The sequence below is a fragment of the Xiphophorus maculatus genome, chromosome 15 (assembly GCF_002775205.1).
Source record: "Xiphophorus maculatus strain JP 163 A chromosome 15, X_maculatus-5.0-male, whole genome shotgun sequence".
Taxonomy (NCBI): domain Eukaryota; kingdom Metazoa; phylum Chordata; class Actinopteri; order Cyprinodontiformes; family Poeciliidae; genus Xiphophorus; species Xiphophorus maculatus.
Genome location: NC_036457.1, coordinates 8,411,512 through 8,434,284, shown reverse-complemented (window position 1 = coordinate 8,434,284; position 22,773 = coordinate 8,411,512). Strand labels below are relative to the sequence as shown.

The 22,773-nt window shown below is 39.4% G+C and overlaps 4 protein-coding genes across 4 annotated transcripts; 1 reads left to right on the top strand and 3 right to left on the bottom strand.

Annotated features, from left to right (window-relative positions):
- Window positions 1-149: 149 nt before the first annotated feature.
- Window positions 150-4,033, bottom strand: kcns3 (potassium voltage-gated channel modifier subfamily S member 3). Its single transcript, XM_005803170.2, has 2 exons — window positions 3,887-4,033; window positions 150-2,200 (listed from the first exon to the last, which is right to left on the bottom strand). Exon 2 carries the CDS (start codon window positions 2,194-2,196, stop codon window positions 709-711), a length of 1,488 nt encoding a protein of 495 aa, XP_005803227.1. The 5' UTR covers window positions 2,197-2,200; window positions 3,887-4,033; the 3' UTR covers window positions 150-708.
- A 1,496-nt stretch (window positions 4,034-5,529) lies between these two features.
- LOC102233503 lies at window positions 5,530-9,299 on the top strand. Its single transcript, XM_023347402.1, has 16 exons — window positions 5,530-5,671; window positions 5,750-5,808; window positions 5,905-5,991; window positions 6,072-6,193; window positions 6,274-6,417; window positions 6,512-6,604; window positions 6,690-6,863; window positions 7,071-7,173; window positions 7,450-7,670; window positions 7,812-7,968; window positions 8,041-8,252; window positions 8,318-8,432; window positions 8,506-8,705; window positions 8,777-8,891; window positions 8,966-9,135; window positions 9,201-9,299. The coding sequence occupies exons 1-16, from the start codon at window positions 5,649-5,651 to the stop codon at window positions 9,297-9,299; spliced, it is 2,094 nt and encodes a 697-aa protein (XP_023203170.1). The 5' UTR covers window positions 5,530-5,648.
- Window positions 9,300-13,288: 3,989 nt separating this feature from the next.
- On the bottom strand, window positions 13,289-17,772 carry LOC102223986. Its single transcript, XM_005803135.2, has 21 exons — window positions 17,650-17,772; window positions 17,493-17,569; window positions 17,327-17,422; window positions 17,117-17,241; window positions 16,893-17,036; window positions 16,763-16,822; window positions 16,518-16,682; window positions 16,355-16,451; window positions 16,067-16,284; window positions 15,841-15,997; window positions 15,566-15,774; window positions 15,371-15,488; window positions 15,096-15,295; window positions 14,908-15,022; window positions 14,671-14,840; window positions 14,509-14,606; window positions 14,319-14,449; window positions 14,041-14,230; window positions 13,832-13,973; window positions 13,446-13,560; window positions 13,289-13,375 (listed from the first exon to the last, which is right to left on the bottom strand). The coding sequence occupies exons 1-21, from the start codon at window positions 17,667-17,669 to the stop codon at window positions 13,302-13,304; spliced, it is 2,721 nt and encodes a 906-aa protein (XP_005803192.2). The 5' UTR covers window positions 17,670-17,772; the 3' UTR covers window positions 13,289-13,301.
- Window positions 17,773-18,422: 650 nt separating this feature from the next.
- Window positions 18,423-22,317, bottom strand: ttc32 (tetratricopeptide repeat domain 32). Its single transcript, XM_023348075.1, has 3 exons — window positions 22,169-22,317; window positions 21,818-21,984; window positions 18,423-19,375 (listed from the first exon to the last, which is right to left on the bottom strand). The coding sequence occupies exons 1-3, from the start codon at window positions 22,315-22,317 to the stop codon at window positions 19,248-19,250; spliced, it is 444 nt and encodes a 147-aa protein (XP_023203843.1). The 3' UTR covers window positions 18,423-19,247.
- Window positions 22,318-22,773: the final 456 nt, after the last annotated feature.

The following is a 22,773-nucleotide window of genomic DNA, read 5'->3' as shown; positions in this document are numbered from 1 at the left end:
AAGAGCAGAGAAGGGTGAGCAGATAAATGGAGCTGCATGTGCATCTTAATTGCATTTTGTCAGTTAAATGGAATACTTTTACTTAGATTTGAGAGCATAGTTTTTGTTTGAGAGAAAACAAATGAAGGTAAAAATCTGAATCCAGATAAGAATAAAGTTTTATTTCATGCTCACAGGAGCAAAATAACAACCTGTGCTTTAACAGTGCTCTGAGAGAGATGTGCGTTTTCTCCCAATCAGCTTTATTTTACTTTTTCATACAAACATTGTAATATTTTGCGTTCCAAAAGTGCATTTCAATTCAGGCCATGCAAACTGCAAACTGTGCTGCTCTCACTTGGGGCTCTCGCATCTGGCAAAGTCTCTGTCTGAACTTTCAGCAAGCAGAGGAAATCAATAAACAACATTACTTTGAAAAACATTAACATTATGGGCTCCTACATGCATCATTGCAGTTTTCTCGAGCAGAAAATGGGCTTTCAAACCTCTGAAGAGGACGCAGATAATTCCCTTTAGATTTTCTAGTTTTAGTGACACAGTGTATTTTACAGGCACACATACAGACACGGAACAAAAAAGTTGTGACCCAACATATTTCTCTGTCGAACCTCATGAAGAAGGAAGACGGTAAGTGATGGTACTGTCCCCAGAGGCACAGAGTGACTTGCTGTCATAAAGGGAGTGATGCTCTGTGAAATGGCAGGAATCTCATTTTGCTGGCCCATTTTCACAAGTGTCATTATCACACATCTCAATGTCCTGGAAGCTGGAGGCATCAGTGTCGTCCTCTCTGCTGCTCCCACTGTTCCTGAATGCAAGGCTTCCAATGAAGGGGTACACACTACCTGTGAACAGCTCTTTGATATTATAATGCGGGAGTTCAGGGTCTTGTCTTTCAGGCTTGGTGATACATCGTACATCCATGGCTTTGTTCCTCTGGTAGTACTTTGAAAACTTATTAAAGATCACAGTGATGGGCAGAGCCACCACCAACAGGCCACAGATGATGCATAAGGTGGCCACCACCTTCCCTGCTGTCGTCACAGGACATGTGTCACCATAACCCACTGTAGTCATTGTGATCATGGCCCACCACCAACCTGAAGGGATGGTCCCCAAATCCGTGTGCTTCTCCTCCTTTTCCGCAAAGTAGATGAGGGCAGAAAACACTGAGATTCCCACTGAGAGGAAGAGAATGAGCAGACCCACCTCTTGGTAGCTGTGGCGGACGGTTGCACCCAGAGCTCGCAGTCCGATGGAGTGGCGGGCCAGTTTGAGGATTCTGAGAACCCTCATGAGTCGAAGAACCTGGACTACCCGCCCCACATTTTCCAGGTCTTCGCTCTCCTCTTCGTCAGATTTCTCCAGAGCTAAAGTGAAGTAAAATGGCAAAATGGAAGCAACATCGATGATGTTCAGAGGGTTTCCAAGGAACTTCCTTCTGGATGGAGCAACAACGAACCTGATGAAGAACTCTGTGGAAAAGCAGGCAATGCAAATCTCTTCAAGGATGGTGAGGACAGGGTCCTCAATGGGACGGTCATTATCGTCCACCTGCTGAAACTCCGGCATGCTGTGTACGCACATGGCAATGATAGAGGTCAATACCACACTGAGGGAGGCAATGGCAATAATCTTTGAAGCTTTGGAGTGAGCGGGATCCTCCAGTCTGAGCCAGATGTAGCTCCTCACTTCTCCACACCATGCCCCTTTGAACTTAGCCAGGTCCTTGTCAAGAGCGGAGAGCTCTTCAAAGGAGGAATCGAAGCTCGGCTCCTGTTCTTCACTCTGGATGTCCCAGTCTTTGTCCTCGATGTACTCCTTTCTCTCATGGTACCAGGTGTCGCAGCAGGGGCTGAGGTGCACCTCATGGATGCCCCAGTACTCAATTTCCTGACTGAAGGAAAAAATGCAGAACTCCTCCATCATGTGGATGCGACCCGTGTGATAGAAGTTGAGCACACAGAGGAAAACGCGAGGATTCCTGTCGAAGTAATACTCCCTCTCGGTTGGGCTGTAGTCATCGCATAGCTCCAAGATGGCGGCCTCACTCGGGCAGCGCAGCAGACGTGCCAGGCGTGTCTGAGGGAAGCGGAGCAACATGTCCGGGTCCACTTTGTGGCATACCCCTCCCACGTTGAGGTTGACCTGGTCCTCCTCTTTTCCATGTTGGTGGAGGATTTGGCCATACCCCATGGTCCTAAAACATCATGAGAAAAGTATTTGCAGTAAAACTCGGAAGTGGTAAAAGTATTTGCCCTGTTAGACATTACTTCTGTTTGTCATCTCATCTTAGTATCAGGAAAACATAATTTCAGAAGATTTAAAATAATAATGCTATGCATATATTTAGGGGAAAAGAATCCTCCAAGGGTATTAAACTCATTTTCATTTTGGGCCATATCAAGATTATGAATGTGGTTGTGCCAGAAAAAAACTGGTTTGATTTTATTGATAAAATAATATTAAAGCATGCAACTGTTTTTTGAAGATTCCCTAGAGTTTAGAGGGCCATATAAAAAACTATGGTAGACCAGATTTGGCCCCTTGGTCTTGAGTTTGACACATGTGATCCAAACAAATCTGGCTCCTTTGTGAAAATATTACTTTCCACCTTGTTAACCACAGTATTTGGTTTCATTCGACACACCCAGGCATGATTTCTGCCAGACCTATAGAACCAATACATCCCTAAACAGAACCTGTCTGACAAAAAGAAATAAGCTAAAAGTCAGGAAAAGAGCTGAAACAAAGTAATTGATTATCAATCACTCTGAAGGGAACTTCTGGTCTGAAGGGAACCACATTAAGAACCATTGTTCTCAAATGGAGAAATTGGCCAATTTGGCCAGCAAAATTACTCCAAGGGGGCATTAGTGACTCATTCAGAAAATCACAAAACAACACAGAAATACTGTATGTCCAAAGCACCACAGGTCTTTTTATAAACACAGCTCAGGGTTCATGATTCATCAATAAGAAAGAAAATTGAGACAAATGCATGCATTGGAGAGAGCCAAGGCAAAACCCTACACTGTATAAAAAGAACAAATTGTCCCACTCCACATTTGCCAAAAAGCAATTTGATAATCCCAAAGACATTTATTAAAATATTCTGTTACGTGATAAAAGAAAAAAAAAGGTCATCCTGTTATATTTGACATCAAACTAATAGTATTTCAGAGAATGAACATCACAAAAAGTCAAACGTATTGGCGGTGATGTGATTGTCTGCGGCAGTGCTCCGTTTAAGACCACTTGGATTATGCAGCACAATAATAATCCATGACACTCTAGAAATTACTTCGCTAAATAGCTGACTTAAAGTAACTAAGAAAGCTAAAATCTAGACTTAAGTCAAATTAAGACACTTCTGCAGGACCCTAAAAAGGGTATTAATGCTCAAAAATCTTACAAAGTAGCTTAATTAAACCTATTCTGTTAGACACTCATTGACAATTTAATGACAGTTATTGCCACAGGTTTAGGTTTAAGTGGCAATTACATGCCACCACATAGGGGCCAGGTTAGTTTTGGTAGCTTCTTTACCCTAAGAAGTGAATTTATTACCTTTGTATTAATCAGCTTTTCTTGGACTGATGATAAAATATGTTTTATGATTGAAACATTTAAACTAAAAAAAAAAAGAAATTTGACAGGATGTTTCTTTACTGGATTATAATGAGACAAGGGAAATAAAACAATCTCAGGCAACAGGTTAAAATTAATCACTTTTCTAAATTTTTACATTAAATACTATCCTCCAACAGTTCATCCTGCTTCTATCTATTGATAAGCTTTTGCTAAAATATATATATATAAAATTTAACAGGTTTTCCAACACTTTTCACTTGAACTAAATACAAAACAAAAACATAAACCCTACCTGTAGTTTGAGCCTTTCTTTCCATTAAATAACTTTTATGCAACTGGTTTTGCTCCCATGTTCCACTGAGACGCTGCCATCAAGACGATGTGGGGTGAGAGGAGCAACATGAGGAGAAGCAGCTGGGCAGTGCACTGCCGCAGCCTCACGGACGGGACAGGAGGAGCTGGAGCTGGGACAGCCAAGCGGCAGCAGTTTGTTGCCTTTTACAGGGAACAGGGAGGAGCAAGAGGACATGGGAGGAGAGAGAGAGCCTGCAAAGATGTAGAGATGCAGAACCGGACAATCTTTGTGGCTTCTTTATTACCAATAGGCTTTTGATGTTCCTGAATATTGACTGCTGCAGTATTTTACTACCGTTTTTGATCATAACAGTACATTTTATTCCATCTGATAAGAGTGCACTTGCAACCCCTTCATGTTTTATTGTTTAAAAATGTGTCTTGGCTGTTGCTTGAATGCTCTGTAGCTTAAAGGAGCTGACATCAGCTTGTGCATGAAGAACACAGTGAAGTAGTAACATCAGAGATTTTAATCCTCTCTGAGAAGGTGCTGCTGTCAGGCTGACCGCCAAGCAAAACCTTCAGACTCTGTTTGGCAGCAAAAAGGAACTACAGCACACTCCCTGAGAAAGAATAGCTTTAAAGTGACTTCCAGAAACATTCACATTTGAAAACGTTTTTCCCACAACCAAAAACTGTGATTATATATATGTATGTAAAAATCTCAAAAGTGTGGCATATACATCCAGCCACCTTTTATGTTGATGTAATTGAATTAAAGTCAACTAGAAGTAGCTTAATAAGAAAACAGAAGATAGTGATCTGATGATATGAAACCAAAATAAGAAAATTTGGCCTGCATGCACAATTCAAAACTAACACTCCACATGACCCTAAAAATATTATCCCCATCGTTGTGGCAGCATCAAGTTCCAGGTTGCTTTTCTTTAGTGGTAACAGGATAAGCTGCCAAGAGTTAATGGTGAATGATGTTCTGGACTAAATTAAGGTTTATCCTAAAAATAAAATTTGTCAAATGATGCAGAGGATTTGAGACTGGGGTGGAGGTTCACAACGCGTACAGCTACACCGGAATGACTTAGATCAAAACAAACTCTTTTTGCTTGCATGACCCAGTCAAATTCCAGATCAAGTCAATCAATCGTTACGCCTAAAACTGGCAAGAACTCCATAGACACTCATCCTTCAGTCTGACTAATCATTAGCTATTTGGCATAATAACATATTGCCAAATAGCAATCATTTTCCGTTTCCAGGTGAGCAAATCTGTTTTTTATTTGCTCATACTGAGCCAAATAAATGGATTTATTGCATAAAATGTAAAATTAGAAACCCAAAGATTCAGAGTTTTAAATAAAATAAAAACCTTTGTTAGTATTTTTAATAATCTGATGAGTTACAAATATCTAAGCATTTTTATTTCCAATTCAATTTCTTTCAAACTACTTGCTGGTTTTATATGCATAGTCTTTTTCTTGGCAGCATTTCGTACATCTTATAGATCAAGACAAAATGCAGAAACCAGTTGGCAGGAAATCAACATTAGCTCAGGCTGTCCACACAATTATCTCCAAAAGGCTGTAATTGGATCCACCTGTGAGTGGCTGTGTTCGAGGGACAGGGACACTCTCCCTAGATATCCAAAGGGTTGACCTGCAGAGTTCCTTTCTCTTGACAAGCTTTATAAGAAGTGGCAAACATAGGAACTCTGAGGTTACCAGTTTCCCACAGACTGTACAATGGAGCATTTTCTTTTATTGAGGTGTGATGGTTTTTCATTGAATCAAACTTGACTCCTGTTCCTGATTTGGTGTTTCATGTTTTTAATTCTTATTCCCAGGTGGATTTTTCTCTTGCTAGTGGCTGCAAACATAGAGGCTCAACAGAAGCCCCCTATAAGTAAGGCTATCTGTCTTGAAGTGGTGTATTTTCAGAGATTTGCCAACTCTGCAGGTTTTTCTTGCATATGTAGCTCTTTTTCTTCTTTAAATGCAGATATCAGAGCAAAATGCTTGGGGAATATTATGCGTGTGGATGTTGGACCACTTGGAGGAAGCCTTTTGGATGTTGCTGTTATCATTAGTAAGCTTCTGCTTGTTTTGGCTCTTGTAAATCAAAATTTTGCACCCAAAACTGAAAATGTGTAAATTGTCTTATCCTAGATAACACGGCAATTGTTGTTACACCGAGTATTGCGGCGCAGTGTGGCTTCAGCATGAAGAGTGACTCATTTGGGAATGCCTTAATTTATATCTCCCTCCAAAACTGTTTTGCTCAAAATGTGGTAACAAGACTAAAGCTCTCACCAATAAAAAAATACTTCCTTAAGCCACTTTACCTGATGAGACACTCCTTTTTTTGCAGGATGATGAACTCTTCACAACTGCACTACAACTTCGCCTTCAAGGGAATCAGTTTTCTCAAGAAGAGGTGTATCAGGTGGCTGAAACCTGCCAGTATGATGTCTGGGCCTCCAGAGAAGTTATCTGTGACTATAACTACATGGAAGTGAGTGAACTGAGATCTAGGTACTGATCTGAATAACTGTTGTTTCTCACAGCTAATGGCATGTTTTTTTGTTTTGTTTTTTTACCCCCTCTAGGTGTCAGTAAACCGTGCAATTCCGGAAGACTTTCCTCTGCCTGGGCATCCTATCCACAGCTCAAAGCCGTCAAACCCTCGTCGCGCTGCAGAGGTGAACTCTAGAGATTGCCTGACTTTGAGTGGGGTTAACTTCTGGATGCCTGAATAAAAGTTGCCCTCTTGTATCTGATATGCAGAAACGGTCTATGGATGCAGGATTCAAAGCTACAACCGTTGTGTTTTTCACACCAGAGGGAGAGAAACCTATGAGTTTGCTTGCTGCACAGCAACGTGGATATGGCATTGGAAATACTCCTACAAGGCTGGTTTTGAGAAGTCCAATGATTGCACCAGAAACTTTCATACAGACAGTGAGTAAAAGGCAATTGTTGCCTGAGAACTGCTTAATCTGACTTGTTCACAATAGGTCAAGAGATATGAAGTAAATGACTAGGGCTTCTCATTGTCAAAGATTCAGTTGGCACATCTTGACTTGTGTGCAATAATTGTACTCTTGTTCCATGGCGTGGTTCATATTTGCTTGTCACTCATTAAATTTCTATATTTTTGACATCCAGATAATGGGGGTTCCCATGAGAATTTTCAAAACTTCAACGATCTTTGAAAAGAAGTGGCTTGCAACACAAATTGATGCTGCAGCTGCTTGTCCAATCCAAGAGGGTAAGCACACTTTCAAGAACCATTTGTTTTGTCTAAGGAGTCTTGACATTTGGCAGTGTTGAGAGGCTTCCCTATGGCTTCAATATCTATGCCGTGGAGCTACATTCTTTGCATACACTTCCAAAGACTCAAATGATGGCAAACTTAATTGCAGAACCTGGCAGTAAATGACCAGCTTCTGCTCACAAGGCAAAGACTTGAGCACAGCTTTGCACATGCCAAAATTAAAACTGTTATCTGTTTATGCTCTTAATCGGTCTTGTGCCTAACTTGCAGGTAGTGTCTTCTTTACTCAAAGCACAATCACCTGGTACCTGCCCTGGCAGATGGACCCAATGACTTCTTCTGGACAGTTTAATCTGTTGGAGGTGCATTTTGGCGTAAATGGTCAAAGGCTTGACGCTGTGGAGATGCAGGCCCGAGAATACTCTGTAGCACTCAATGACTTCTACATTGTCACTGAACTTCCCATTGGGGGTGTTGGTGGCTACTATGAGGTAACCTGGTTATGACATTTAATGTGTGAAGCATGCTGTTGGCAAGTTTCAAGTATCTTTAGGCTTGCAAAATGTACTCTGATAGGCAATGCTGGCTAATCTGTCTTTCTTTCCTTTGCATGAACTGAAACACTCCTGCAGAGCCACATTCAAGGTGATCTGTACTACGTCTCTTATATGATTGAGCCAATGCTTGAGCTGCTTTGGACAGAAGATGCTACTCATGAACAAACGAAATACAAAGTCTTTTTTCATATCACAACACATTTGCTACCACAACCCTTAGAACTTATTGACGGTGAGTAACTGGCTATGTATTTCTTTGACCGTTTTGTTTGCAAGCTTGTCTCATGCCTTCATCTTCCTGCAGATACAGTTCCAGGGGAGAAGATGTTCAGGATGACGCTTGGACATTTTGCTGCTGATGTGGCTCTAATGAACATTACCTTCCCTGCTGAAGTTCTATCCATGCCAGACTGCAGTGCCCGAGGCTTTAACATCTTGGAACACATGTCTCCTAACACCAGCTTGAAGGTTTTTACCCTCCAGGTGCCCTTTGCAGACCCTGCAGTCTTGCAACAGGTAAACATTTTAGATGGATGAGAAATGTCTTGTTTGGCATGCTTCTAATATTGTCTCTTGATCAGACTGGAGAGGGAGTCACAGTCTACTCCCTTCACCTGACCTTTGGTCTGCTGATCCTGGATCAGCTTGTCTCATTCTCTCACAAAGCCTACTTGGAAGCTGTCGTCCAGGATATTGGTCTGCATTTATAAAGACTTGAATAATTCAAATTGCACTATTTGAACACTCCTAATTTTTTTTTTTTTGACAGTCCCGCCCTCTGTCTCTGGTGGCTGTGATAACCATAACTTCTATGTCCTTGTAAAATATGGAAGCCCAGGCTACAACTTTCAGACCATGGTGGGGAAGCGCTACATGACCCCCAGTTTGGCTCAGCATTATGACTCTATGGAGAACGGGACCCACTTCAGTTTTGTTGTGCCATTTTCAGCTCCTGATGTTGCAGTGGAGGTATGACTCTGAAGGTTTTTAATCTTTAAAGGGACAAACTGTCTAATTTCAAGCAAAATTCCTCCTTTCAGGCCATTGAAGCTTCATCCACTAGGAGCAGGCTTGATATAGTTTTGAGTAATCCAGAGACTAATTCTCAAATTCAAGAATTATCTGTAGCTTGCAATTTTCCTTCAACACTCACAGGCAAGTTACCTTTATAACCACCTTAACATTTGGTAACCTTGTTAAAAACTGATGGTAAACATGTTCTCTTCTAGAATGCTTTCCAAATGGCACAATGACTGCTCTGGCTTTAAAACTGGAATCGGTGCCCTTGCTGAACCCCAGCCAGCTCACCCTTGCGGATCCTTCCTGTGGCCCTGTCCACAGTGATGACCGCTATGCTTTCTTTGTCTTCACAGTGAATTCATGTGGTACAACAAGGAAGGTACATTGGCACTCAATGATTACATGGTGTCTTTCTAACACAGCTGAACTTGTAACTTTTTTCAGTTCATGACAAATGCCATGCTATATGAGAATGAGATCTCACTGCCAGATGAACTTCTAATGAAAAAGAGTCCAACATCAGAGGAACCAGAGTATCAGTAAGACTCAGCTTTAAACTCTTAAGAACTGATTGACAACTTGAAGGGTGGAGAATTGTATTAAAACTTTGCTTTAAATTCTCAGCTTAAAGATTTCCTGTTTCTATGACATCAACACAAGCCAGACTGTGGCCTTCAACACAAGACTTCGCAGGAGTGAACCTTATGCTGAAAACTCTAAAGGCCAGTTGCAAGTTGTAATGAGGCTTGCTTTGGGTAAGGATTGACTAAAACTCAACCTCAGATTTGAGAAGGCAACTGATTTAAGTGACTAAATGTCATCTTAATCTCTTAGATGACTCCTACAGCACATTTCAAAACTATGAAGAGTATCCCATAGCAAAATATCTACAACAGCCACTGTACTTTGAGGTGGAGCTGCTGAAATCTACTAATCCTCTGATTTCACTTGAGTTGGAAAACTGCTGGGCAACACAAGGCAAAGACAGAACATCCCAACCCAGATGGGATCTGATAATTAATGGGTATTTTTACAGTTACACTTGACATAGTTTGTCAAGGTGAAGCTGTTGCAAAATAAAATATCGAGACTAGTCTCTTTAAGATTCATTCATAACTAACTCGACACCTTCTGCAGCTGTCCAAACCCAGCTGACCCTTACCAGGTAGTCTTTCATCCTGTTTGGACTGATGCCAGGGTTAGGTATCCCTCCCACTTCAAACGGTTTGAGATCCAGATGTTTGCCTTTGCTGATGGCAAAGATGACATGAGTACCAAGGTACCTTACGAAACTGGGTTGGGTGTATAAATCTCGTTACATTTGAAACGTATAGCCAAATGACATCTTAATCTTGCAGCTTTTTGTGCATTGCGACATTGTGATCTGTGACTCCAAAAATCCCCTTGGTGGCATTTGTGGAGGTCAATGTTCAAACCCAAAGCAGACGACAAAAGGTGAGATGGACGACTTCAGCTTTGGTATGCTACAGCACTCTGGAGACTTAATCTGTTTGAGGAAAGATTAATCTTACCATGTCTCCTTTTCACAGGTCAAAAACGTGATGTTTCACAGGTCTATGGCTTTGAATATGTGTCTCTTGGACCAATAAGATTGAATCTTTAAAAATAAACCCTTACATTTGAAACTGGATTTGGACTTTTTAATCTACCACAGGTTAAGCTGCAAGCTAGTCTCAATATTTGCTTTCTTTTTGTGAATAACACTACCGTTTAGCCTAACAAGTTACTTTAGAAGACATGGCACCTGATGGGTTTTAAGCAGAGATGGTGAAGTTGAATTTAATCACCTTAAACTTAACTGTAAAGCTGAGAATTTCTTTAACTAACTATGCCTTTAATGTTACTGTTACTGGTGCTGTAGGTTTGTTCATGGTTTAGACTAGTTTATTAGGAGAGATCTTGTAACACTTGTATCTAAAGGTAAATACAGTTATACTTGCTTCTCAGACTGAAACAGTCAGTGGCTGAGATGTTGATGCCTAGGTTTTCATGGTTTCATAAGATGAACGTCTTATGTTGAACATGTGCTGAATATGTTCAATGTAGGAGTGGCTTCATACAGTGAAGAAAATCATTATAGCATGAAGATGTTGAAGATCCCAAGTTGAACATTTTGTTAAATGTCTTATGTTCAACATAACATCTTAAGTTCAACACCTTATGTTGAACTGAGGATGTTCAGCAGATTAACATCTCCTGAAGATGTTCTTTGTCTTGTGTTGATCATCTCAATTTTGCAGAATGTTCAACATAAGATGGTGAAATTGTTCAACACTAACATAACAGCTGATGTTGAAAGTTGTTCACAGAACATTTTATTGTTACAAGGTATTTTCTAATTCACTTCCTAAAAAGTATAAAAGAATGAACTGCTGAGAAAAGTTCCAAATTGTTGACCTTTTTCCCCTCAGTATAATTAAGTAATCAACATTTATATAATTACAATAAACCTTTACTGTGCAAAAGAAAACTGTCACAATACTTGGTTTGTGGTTTAAAAAAAACACATTTTGTATTGTTACAAAAAATGAATTAAACAGAGTTAAATTGATAAATTGTTTCATCATGCATAATAGATTTTGGATTTAAAGTTCAATTTGGTAGGGCAGGTCATTTTTGAACCTTAGGACAAGGGGAGTAAACAGAATGTAAAGATCACACAAGGGTTAAAGTTTCCTGGTAAATGGCTACAGTGACTGAACTGAATCTGCAACTTTAACTAAACATGCTGCAGCTCTAAATCACTTTAATAAGAATCATTTCCAGGTTTTAGGTTTGGCTGCATCAACTCCAGTGGTCTTGCACGGACTGGGTGAAATATTGTGCTTATAAACTGGAGTAAATCTAGATTGCAAATATTTGCTACAATCATGACACAAAACTGAAATTCTTTGGACCTAAAGAGAAACAATCTAGAGTTGGCACACAGCTTCAGTCATTACAGCTAGAAACTAGCAATCAGACCTGAATTCTGAGTGTAGTAATGGACTGTCTTTAAAAATTCAGGTCAAAGTTTGCCAATCACCTGAACATTTCCAGGGTTAGGACTAATCTCTCAGCAAGATTTAGAGAAACTCACTCATGCATTTCTTTAGTTGTATTGATTACTGAAAGTGTCTTTGGTCCACCAAAAAAAAATAAAATTTATATATATTTAAAAAAAAAAAAAAAATCAGACAGCTGATCCAGAATGCCCCTTCTGTCAATTGCACCCTCTTTCTCCCATCAGTTTGTCTAAAAATGTATCAATACCAAGAGTCTTGTAGTGGCAGTGTGTGGAAACACACTCCTTGTGTTCCCACAAAAAGATTAAAATACTGTTTGTGAGTCACTGAGTGGTTTATCACCACAATGAATTAAAGATAGGTCTGGAAGGTTGATGCAACCAATCAGATTTTCTGGTTCTGGTCAGGATTCCCAGAACCAACATTCAGCTTCCAAGCACCACAACTCTGGAACAAACTTCTAGAAAACTGCAAAACTGCTGAGACACTGAGTTTCTTTAAATCAAGATTGAAAACCCACCTGTTTAGAGTTTCTTTAGAACCACAATAAATTGACCAGAATATTTGATGTACATGCCACTCATCAAAATGTAATGTTTCAGTTGTTGATTATGGCGTTTTCTGTGAAACTTTGATTTTATTATGTAAAGCACATTGGACTGTCTTACTACTGGAATGGTATGCAAATGAACTTCATTTGATTCATACAGTTTTGCTAGATTTTACCCACACTCCTCATTTGGGAAAAGTCCCAACCTTAATTCATTTTGAAGATTGTTTTCTCAGGCTGAATTTGAACAGTTACCCAACTGGCATGCTAGAGAATCCCATGAGATCAGTTTGATTCATGTGTAATTCAATTCTCCTAAAGGACAGTGACTTGCAAATTAATATAAATGTAGGATTTTGTGGCTTAAAATGTCCTTTCATGGTAATCCAACAGGGGATGGAAGAAACATGCCCTGTTGCTCAGAAATTAAACTTTGGGTGGAGGCCAATAGTCTCAGAACATGGAGTAGCCACACAACTGCTACAGTTTCCCCACTTGTTTATAAGAAAATATTTGGAGCCATTTTCATGAGTTGTGTACATTTAGTGGTTGTGGACAAGAGTTTCAAGGAATTTTCAGGCCAGAAAATGTTTGGTAACTTTTTTTCTAGAAAACTTGAAGCTCAAAATATTTACCTAATGGTTGGTTGATATTTGAGAAAATAAAATAAAATATTACTCTAGTGCCTACTAGTAGTTTTTCCCTGGAGGTCCAATAAGATTTAAGTTTAGCTAGAGATGTTTAACCCTTGGCAATTTAGTTCTCAGGATAAAATGTGGCTCATTTGCCTGAAGATTTTAGTAGTTCTGTTAATCTAGTTTGGAGAGCTCTTCAGGTCATCAAGTTTTTACAAGTGCCAGATTTAAATGTCTATAGAAGAATTGCCATCTAGTGGCTAAACCATTAAAAGCTTCCAAGATTAACCACAAGAATAGATAAAATTGTCAAAGGCAGGATTATTTTTGGAATTTATTGAAAACTGTTCATTGTAATAGGTCCAGAGGAAATCTGCTTTTGGTGGGTTGAGGTTGTGCTTCTTTGTCCTGCAATAGACATCAGGATTGGATAAAGTTGCCATTTTAAGAGCATGTTATTTTAACTAGACAAACTTACCCCTTCTCATTTGTTTTGCAGTACCCTTCACAGCAAGATTAGCACATTGGCCTTGACAGATACCCTCTGCAGGGCTGGTTGTGTCACAAATTACCAAGTCACAGTGGACATAAACCTGTAAATTAGAGTGTTATTTTCCATTAGTCAGATTTTTAATCCTACAGTCAAGTTAAACCAGTGTGCCCAAAGTTGGTCCTTGAGGGTTGGCATCCTACATGTTTTAGTTCTCTCCTTGGTGGGAGCAACAAATTTTTCAGCATGTTAAGGATCTTAGGCCTTCTAATGTGTCATTTAATCTAGGTGCATCAAACTACGAAGCAAATTAAAACATGTAGGCTGCAGGTTCTTGAGGACCGACTTTGGGCACCATTGAGTTAGATACTTACCTCATGCTTCAGAACCTGCTTTTCCTGAATGAAGGCAAACATCTTCATTGAAAAGCGTTTGTAGCGGGAAGGGACAGAAACTCTGTCATCCACTGAGACGGTATTGAAGACTGTTGCATAGCCATCGCCGGAGTATGCACAACTGGAGCAGAAAGTAAAGTTATTTGACCACAAGTTTAAGGATTTGAAGTTGCTTAAGATTATTTTACCTGGCTACAATAATGTCCCAGCTGGGGAGAGAGGTCCTTTCTTTCTGGAGAGTAGCCCAGCAGTTATCCAAGATCAATGCCAAGTGAGGATCAGTTGACTGCACCAACTCAACTTCAAAGTACAGTGGCTCCCTCAAATATTTCTCCACTGGATAGTCTTCAGCTTCATAGAAGTCCTGATATGAAGAATCTAGAGAGGAGTGTGTCCATTTTTTAAATATATCATTAGAAGTCCAACAGCAAGTAGTCATGATATTTAGATCATGAAGCATCCTCACCTGTTGCTAACCTCATTTGGACAGTCATTTGTCCAGAGCCGATCTCTGCCTTTGGCTCATATAGTCTTGACTTTGCATGGAAGGCAATCGTTTGTGTGGCATTAACCACATAGTAGCAGGAGACAGTTTGGCTACAGAAAGATGAAGTCAGCAAAAATCCCACAGCATATTAAAAGTCAGTTGGCCTTACCTGTATTCAGGGTCAACAGGTGACGTGTGGGTAAGGCCCTTCTCAGTGTTGTAGTACAGGCTAATCTCATTTTCGTACATCATGTAGTTGTCGAAGAACTAAAGAAAAATATACAAGTTAAGTCTTGATCCAAGTACGGTAGTTAAATACTGACTGACTTACTGTTCTAGTTGTTCCACAGGAGTCAGCACTGAAGATAAACTGAGCAAAGCGATCATTGCTAGAGACTGGTGTGCAGGACTGGTCCTTTAGAGTGAGCCAGCTTGGGTCAAGATTGGGCACAGACTGCACTTTCACAGCCAAAGCACTGATTGTTCCATTGGGGTAGCACCCTTCAAGGAAAAGAGGAAGTTTTAGATGCACTGCAATAGTGTTTAGTAGCTGTATGCATGTACTTACTGGTGGTTGTCAAAGGGAAGTAGCAGGCCAGGAACAAGTCAGAAAGAATCCAGTTGGTAATTGGGTCCCACACAAGCACATCCAGCCTGGCTCGGATTGAATTTGTTGTGATCAACTGGAGGGAGAAGCTATTAAGTGTTGCTGTTCCCAGTCTCTGCTCTCCACACAGTTCAGATTTGCAGTCTCACCTCAAAAGCTGAGCTGGTAGCTGCATATGGCACTTTAATGGTGCCATGTGTAGCATTGCCTTTAAACTTGTAGGCCTCTGCCAACTCTGGAGTCAAGTCCAACCCACCAACCATTGTGTTGAAGTTGGTCCCTTGGCTGCCATATTTCACTATAATGTAGAACTGATCCTGGTCACAAGTGCCAGTGAGTGTGGGCAACACTGGAAGTAGTAAAGTCATTTAGTTTTTCCATTTAGAGCAGAGGGAAGTTTGTGTGCAGGTTTTACAAGTCTTACCAACATCCTGAAGAGATGCCTGCAATTCCACTGCATGAGCAAGTGAACTTTCCTCAGGCAGAATGACAAAGCCAAAGACTACACTGAGGGTGTAGGTAGTCACCAAGACCTCTGGATTCTTTAGAGGAGGAGAGTTTAGGATTAACTAAAAAAAGTGGACCAATAAGCCAAGAATACCTGCAATAGCCAACATACATGCTTGAAGATGACATCAGTATCAAAAGGAACTTTGATAGAGAAGACTGATGTTCCATTGTCAAATACATGCTGCTGAACAGTGAACCCTCTGGCATTGCTCTCCTCTACAGTAAGGACTCCAGTAGTAAAAGTGATGTTCCTCAGCTCCACATCATGAAGGAATGTTCCAACATAAAGGTTGAATTCCCTCATTTCTGGCACAGTACCTGAAAGACCAGACATGTTAAAAATTTGCAGCACACCACTTTCAGGTTCTTTTTAGTGAAACTTACGGTCATCGGTGTAGGGAGGACGAGGCATTGGTGGGGTTGTAATGGGGAACAAGATCTTATATCTTGTGTCTTGTTGAGTTTGGTCTGCCCTCCAAAAAACTTCCAGCATTGGCTCAATAGTATAGGTGATGTGGTACTGGAAGTCTGGTGCATGGCTCTGCAATTGAACATGCAGATTTAATATTAGAAAGTTACAATATACATTTATTAAGAGCCCTCAACCAACCTTGTAGTAGCCGTCAGGTGAGCCAATTGGGATCTCCACAATAATATAGAAATCTGTAATATACAGATAGTACCCCTTTGCAGCCATCTGAGCTTTATCCAACCTCAGTCCATTGATTCCCATGTTCATTTCTACAAGTCTAATGCTTCCATCCAACAAAGGAGTCACACGGCGAGGTACATGCCAAGAGATTAGGTCCTCAGTGAACAGGAGGCCACCTGGTCATAACAATAAGTCAGGCTATTGATAGTCAAATGTCATGTAAAACCTGATTATTTAGAGACTTGCCTGTGGGACAAGCAGCTGCCAAGTTGAAGACACTCAGTCCATCTTGAGCCTTGTGGTAAATGCTCACCTTCAATACTTCCATGGGGACTCCAGCAACCTATGATTATATTTAGTATCACTTACAGCTCAAGCAGCTAATGTTTTACACTTCAACTCTACTTACAGCCTCTGAATAAGTCTCAGCTGTGTTGTAAGGACTTCGTACAACCACACGAGTAGCTGTAGTCATGGCACTGTAACCAGCTTGTTGGGCTTCTTTCAAGACCATTGACATAGGTTCAGGAGTGAAAAATGTCATCTTCCAGATTCCAGACACATCTTCAGAGGTCTGGGGAGAGAAAAAAAAAAGTTACCATTTTGGCTGGAAAGCTAGGCTTTAGGAAAATCTTGCCAGCCATTTATACTTACACCAGGGATTGTATTGAGTTGGAAGTCCTCTTCAGCATGGGGAGCCATGTATCTTGAAACCTACAAGATAAAATAACTTCAAACCATCCTCTAGATTAGCTGTGAAGTCATTTTAAAGATTTTGACCCACTTCCATGTAGTTCCTGTCACAAAGGATCTCTCGGGGGGCCCAGCGAGTATAGCTGCAGGTCTGTGCCACATGGTGACTAATCACATCAGAAGGACTATGACGGTAGATTTTGAGTTTCAGACCAACACCAATCATCATGTCATCCTAAACACCCAGAGAGTTATGATATTACACCAAGCCCAGTTATGCTGAAGCCAGAATCTTTGCACTGCACTTAAACAAACCTTATTCTGAACAAAGCACCCTAGCAGAGAGGTGTAGATTCTAGTGTTGCCCCAGGGGTCTGACTCCATGCTGTAGCCACACTGAGCAGCTAGTCTGGGTGTCAACAAGATGTACTGGGTGCCATCTGGATGGCAGAGATAGCATATGAGTAACTTGCACCTTGGCTAGAGTCACTGCAGCTGATAAAACGTACCAAACTTGAAACTTACTGAGTGCTTCTACTTCAAGCTGATTCCCCAATGCGAGAGCCTCATCTAGGGTCAGCCTCATCAGATTACCAACACAGTCTGCCTTTAAACCACTGCCTGTTGAGAAGGCTAGTTAAACCACTTGTTAAAAAGCTCATGAGATTGAACAGATGAAAGTCAAGCTTACTTGGCTGAGGACTGATCATCATGTTTGGCCATGCTTGACCCAAGGCAAAAAGGGCCACAATCAAGTTCCAGAGAAACCTGGAATTAAAGGAATTTCAAAGATAAAATCAATTCTACATATTTAAAGAGAAAAAAAAACAAAGGAAAAACATACTTACAGTCTCTTGGGTTGCTGCATGAAGCAATGTAACAGAAGCCAAACAAAAAGCAACTGCAGCCAGAATTGGTTTACTGTAAGCACAACAAGCCCAAAGGACAAAGCAGCTCTGAGGGAGAGGAGCTGAATGTGTTCTGAAGATCTCAGCAACTGTTTTACAGGTGCTGGTCACAGCTACACATGTGACCTAATTAGTGGGAATTCCTTACACCTAAGCCTTCCCCCCAGAGACAAGCAAGTCTGATCACAATTATTCACCCAGTTTGTTGTTTTGAATTGACTGCTTTCCATAAAACGAGTGTTTCATTTCTAACACCATAATGTGACTATCAAAAGTGGATGTTGTGCAAACTTATCTTTCAGAATGAACATTTGGATTTTATTGTGAATTTTAGTGACACATTTTGCCTAATAAGTTCCTTTTACTGCAAATGCTTTGTGGAGTGGACAGAAGCAGTTATCCTCTATGCATTTGAGGCCTGTTATGTTACAATATTTTCATCCCTGACCAAAATAATGACCCAGTTCACCAGTGTGGTAAACCAATTATTTATTTGTTGTGATTTTTTTAGCACAATGTACATTCCATGGATTTACACAAGAAATGCCTGAATTATTCAATTAGAACTTCAGTCATTCCAAGGAGAACTTTATCTTTCCTTTGAATATGATTATTGATTTGACAAACTGCCTTATTAGTGTTGATGTTACTACAGAAAATCTATTGTCAGAAGAAGATAGAAAGATGGTTTTAAAAGAGAAAGAAAAAACACATTTTTCAGTCAGGTTTTCAATTCGATTTATCAATACATCACAGCATGTGACATCACAATGCAGTTTACAAGACAAACACATTCAATTTGTATCAATAAATACATGTTTTCATTTCAGTGTCATTCATGCTAATTCAAGGTAATCACATATAGTCTCAGATCCAGTAACAGCCAGTTCTATCCTACATCTATAAAAATACAGTCAAATTCAGTTGATCATGTTATGAAAGTTGGTGACAGTTTTCTATTTATTGATGCCTAGCTGACTGCATTATGATTCTGACTTTGCAGAAATCCTTCATGCAACAATAGTTGAAAGGAAGAACTCACTTTCAGCAAGAAGAACCATACAGCAGTGCTATGTTCAGTTTGATCAGTCATCTTCTGTGATCGACTGAGGTTAAGTCTAGGGTAAGACTGTTTCTATTTATATGTTGCCCAAATTTGCCCAAAATTAAGGCATCCATTCCTCAGTGTTTCTTTAACAACATGTACAGGAAGCCTTACAATGAAAATATTATACCTAACTGAAACAAATAGATCTCAGATAAGATTTTTTAAAAATCAGCAATAATAAAACTCAGAAATCAAGCATGAAGTACAACCAGAAAAGGATTCACAAGTCTGAAAAAACAGATTAATGATCTGGTTTTTCACTATCATTTACTGCTTATAAAAATAAATATTTTATCATGTTCAGTGTGACAACGAGTGCCTGCATGAAATGTGCCTGTCCAAATGTCCTCAAATATCTGAAAGGACATTCACTAAGTATCAGAGAAATCAGGTTTTCAAGAGGTTACACACAGACGCTTGTGTAAAATCATCAGTATCCTCTGTTTAACTTTTCCTGTTGGTCCAGAAGTGTCTGTTGCAGGCTCATTTTAGCATCTTCAAAATTAGCATCTAGCTTGAGTGCTTGTTGGAAGTCACTTTTGGCATCTTCAAAAAATCCTGGAAGAATGCATGAAAACAGTATTAACACATGATAAGTTAAAGACTAGTATAGTGTAATACAGTGTTGCTTTTACCAAAGTTCTAGGCACCATCTAACATAATGACTGCAAACACACAGCTCCATCTAATGGCCATTAAAGGCATAAGGCAAAGTGATCACGCTTCCAAAAAGTCTTCATGATTGATTTTTTTTTTTTTTTTTTTGCTCTTTTGGAAAGTAAGTATCTTCTAGATAGTCAATACTTATCCAAAAGATATGTAAATTATATGCATGTATATTGCGCCTGTATAAAATATTAATTTTTAGATTGCTGCTTTTATCTTAAAAACAGTACTTTTTTTGTCTGTTATGTCATTGATTAAGTCATTATTTTAGGAAATTTTAATTGTATGTTTGGAATTTCTATGAAACTGCTTTCGGTAGTTTGTTATTTCTTTGATTCAGTTGACTGTTCCAAAATCATTATTTACATTTTCAGTTTCATACTTGTAGATCTTTGGGGGAGGTTTCCTCTAGACTAGCTGCAGAAGAGGTATGAAAAGATCTGTATGCGTGATGATATTGTAAGAATTGATAGAAATAACCCCTTGAAATCTAAGTTTCACCAATTGAACTAAATTACTGAAATAAATTTACTCTTTAATGACATTCTTATTTATATGTTTTGCTCGTATAATGAGTTCTTTAGGAGACAAATGAAATATCTGGACGAACTTTTTTTTTTTTTTTTTTTTAGCAAATCATACTTTTAATTTGAAGAGTCCGACCGGATGAAGGCGATTATCTTAAGTTTTTTTTTGTTTTTTGTCCAATTTAGATCATTTGCTCATTGTACGGAGCCCTCTAGGGGACATGGGGATTTTTTTTTCTTTTGCGTTACCTCGCAATACTTTTGCGTTACCTCGCAATACTTTTGCGTTACCTCGCAAACCTTTTGCGTTACCTCGCAATACTTTTGCGTTCCCTCGCAAAACTTTTGCGTTACCTCGCAATACTTTTGCGTTCCCTCGCAAAACCTTTTGCGTTCCCTCGCAAAAGTTTTGCGTTACCTCGCAAAACTTTTGCGTTACCTCGCAAAAGTTTTGCGTTACCTCGCAATACTGTACTGGTCAGTTATGCAGCATAATTGAATACTGTAAGCCTTTCCTACGGTGGGCGCCGTACTTTATGCTTTAATATAAGGTTATGTGAGGTATTTCCATGAATTTTAGTATCTTTTTGTGAAATATCTGAAGTTTTATATCTTTCCTTGGGATAGAAAGGCACCACAAACCTACGATATAAACAGAAACTTTCCGTAAGTAGGAAAGAAATAAAAACACATTATAATTTGGACTATTTCTGAGTTATTATCGCGGTTAATAAATCATCTGACAGTTTTGATTGTGTCTCTGTTGTGTTCGTAGTCTGAATGGTTTAAAGAGCTGCTTTCAGTGCCGCTCCATCTTAGCCTTAACAGACATAAACATGCAGTAATAAATCGATTTTCAATCAGTGTTTTGCACCAAGCAGTTTTTACTGTTAACAAGTTTTTATTATTAAAAACACGACAAACTAATGATGGTAAAGGGCCGCACTGGGTTAACTCGGGGAATCTCATCTGTCCGTGTATCAATCAACTCCAAACCTTTTCTTTGTTCTGTCACAATTATCAATTTATTCCATTTTGATGATTATGCTCCAAACTTTGCAAGGACTGACCACCCCGCTCACCGCTTCCTAATACACACAAAGCCAGTATCCTTCCCATTCATACCTGGTGACGTCACTCCCACGTCGACACACCCAAGTGTCAAAGCCGCTGCTCCTGTCATATCAATAATTACTTATTTCATTCATATGGCTCTTACAGAGCCTCAGTGAAAACTTGTTTATTATTATTAACTGCTTGGTGCAAAACACTGATTGAAAATCGATTTATTACTGCATGTTTATGTCTGTTAAGGCTAAGATGGAGCGGCACTGAAAACAGCTCTTTAAACCATTCAGACTACGAACACAGCAGAGACACAATCAAAACTGTAAGATGATTTATTACCCGCGATAATAACTCAGAAATAGTCCAAATTATAATGTATTTTTATTTCTTTCCTACTTACGGAAGGTTTCTGTTTAGGTTTGTGGTGCCTTTCTAAAGAAAGATATAAAACTTCAGATATTTCACAAAAAGATATTAAAATTCATGGAAATACCTCACATAACCTTATATTAAAGCATAAAGTACGGCGCCCACCGTAGGAAAGGCTTACAGTATTAAATTATGCTGCATAACTGACCAGTACAGTATTGCGAGGTAACGCTAAACTTTTGCGAGGGAACGGAAAAGGTTTTGCGAGGGAACGCAAAAGTTTTGCGAGGGAACGCAAAAGAAAAAAAATCCCCATGTCCCCTAGAGGGCTCCGTATCATTTGCTCATTGTCAGGGGTGGTTTTTGTTACCTAATCTATAGCGGATGAGTCCTCTGTTGTAGAAAGGGATTGGAAACTGGCAGTCAGTCTGTATAGCGGAGGTGTAGTCCTCCATTGCTTCATAAAAATCCACCCGGAAGTACTTTATCTGACCACGATTGTTGTAAGCGGTAGCCAGTTTGGAGGCTTCACAGTTCCTGCGCGGATAAAACAGAGACGAAACTCTTTATGGCGATGAATACTAAACCTGTACACAAGGAAGATAGAAATATGCTGGCTTTCGGTAAATGAAATTAATGGTACTAAATTTGACAGGTAAAACGGCTGATATTCTTATCAGCCATTAGCTTGTTTAACGTGTCTTGAAAGGCAAAATAATACCTGGACTGTAAACAGGAAGAGATAAATCTTGCATACAACTCCTCTGCCTTGTCAAAATTGCGTTTGTTAAACTCAGAATGCGCATTTTCAAGTAGCTGACAATTTTCGTCCTCCATAAAGGTAAAAGGTTGTTGAGGATGTGACGTCATGAAACAGATCGTCCAATCAAGTTCTTGTGCGTCTAAAGACGTGCCGTAACATAACTGAGTATGGAAAAGTGACCAAATATCAATATTGTCAGACCAAATGTCACGTTTTACTATTATTATTATTATTATTATTATTATTATTATTATTATTATTATTATTATTATTATTATATAATAATGGCACTATTGTTACTATATTCAATACAATTAATTTGAAAAAATGAAAAAGTGGTAGTCTTTTGCAGTCTCTGTCAGGTTTTGTTTAGAGTCAAGTGTGTAGAGTTAGTTCCTCACTACAATGCATTTTAGAATCGATATTAGTGTTATTTAAAGCTTTTAATTCAACCTACTTCATTCTCAGTCAAATTCCAAACTGTTTTTTCACTGTTTATCATGATTTATTTGGGTGGAATGTCATCTAAGATTGAAATATTTTTCACAAAAATTCTACTACCA

What these genes read in the sequence shown, in the direction of transcription:
- kcns3 (XM_005803170.2), bottom strand. Translation starts at nt 2,196, where the DNA reads ATGGGGTATGGCCAAATCCTCCACCAACATGGAAAAGAGGAGGACCAG.
- LOC102223986 (XM_005803135.2), bottom strand. Translation starts at nt 17,669, where the DNA reads ATGCAGCAACCCAAGAGACT. An exon ending in ATGCAGCAACCCAAGAGACT is followed by an intron (nt 17,570 to 17,649) that starts GTAAGTATGTTT and finishes CTTTAATTCCAG; the next exon opens with GTTTCTCTGGAACTTGATTG. An exon ending in TGGGACATTATTGTAGCCAG is followed by an intron (nt 13,974 to 14,040) that starts GTAAAATAATCT and finishes TTTCTGCTCCAG; the next exon opens with TTGTGCATACTCCGGCGATG.
- LOC102233503 (XM_023347402.1), top strand. Translation starts at nt 5,649, where the DNA reads ATGGAGCATTTTCTTTTATTGAG. An exon ending in GGATGTTGCTGTTATCATTA is followed by an intron (nt 5,992 to 6,071) that starts GTAAGCTTCTGC and finishes GTCTTATCCTAG; the next exon opens with ATAACACGGCAATTGTTGTT. An exon ending in TTTTCCTTCAACACTCACAG is followed by an intron (nt 8,892 to 8,965) that starts GCAAGTTACCTT and finishes GTTCTCTTCTAG; the next exon opens with AATGCTTTCCAAATGGCACA.
- ttc32 (XM_023348075.1), bottom strand. Translation starts at nt 22,317, where the DNA reads ATGACGTCACATCCTCAACAACCTTTTACCTTTATGGAGGACGAAAAT. An exon ending in TCTTCCTGTTTACAGTCCAG is followed by an intron (nt 21,985 to 22,168) that starts GTATTATTTTGC and finishes TTATCCGCGCAG; the next exon opens with GAACTGTGAAGCCTCCAAAC. An exon ending in ACTCATCCGCTATAGATTAG is followed by an intron (nt 19,376 to 21,817) that starts GTAACAAAAACC and finishes GCATTCTTCCAG; the next exon opens with GATTTTTTGAAGATGCCAAA.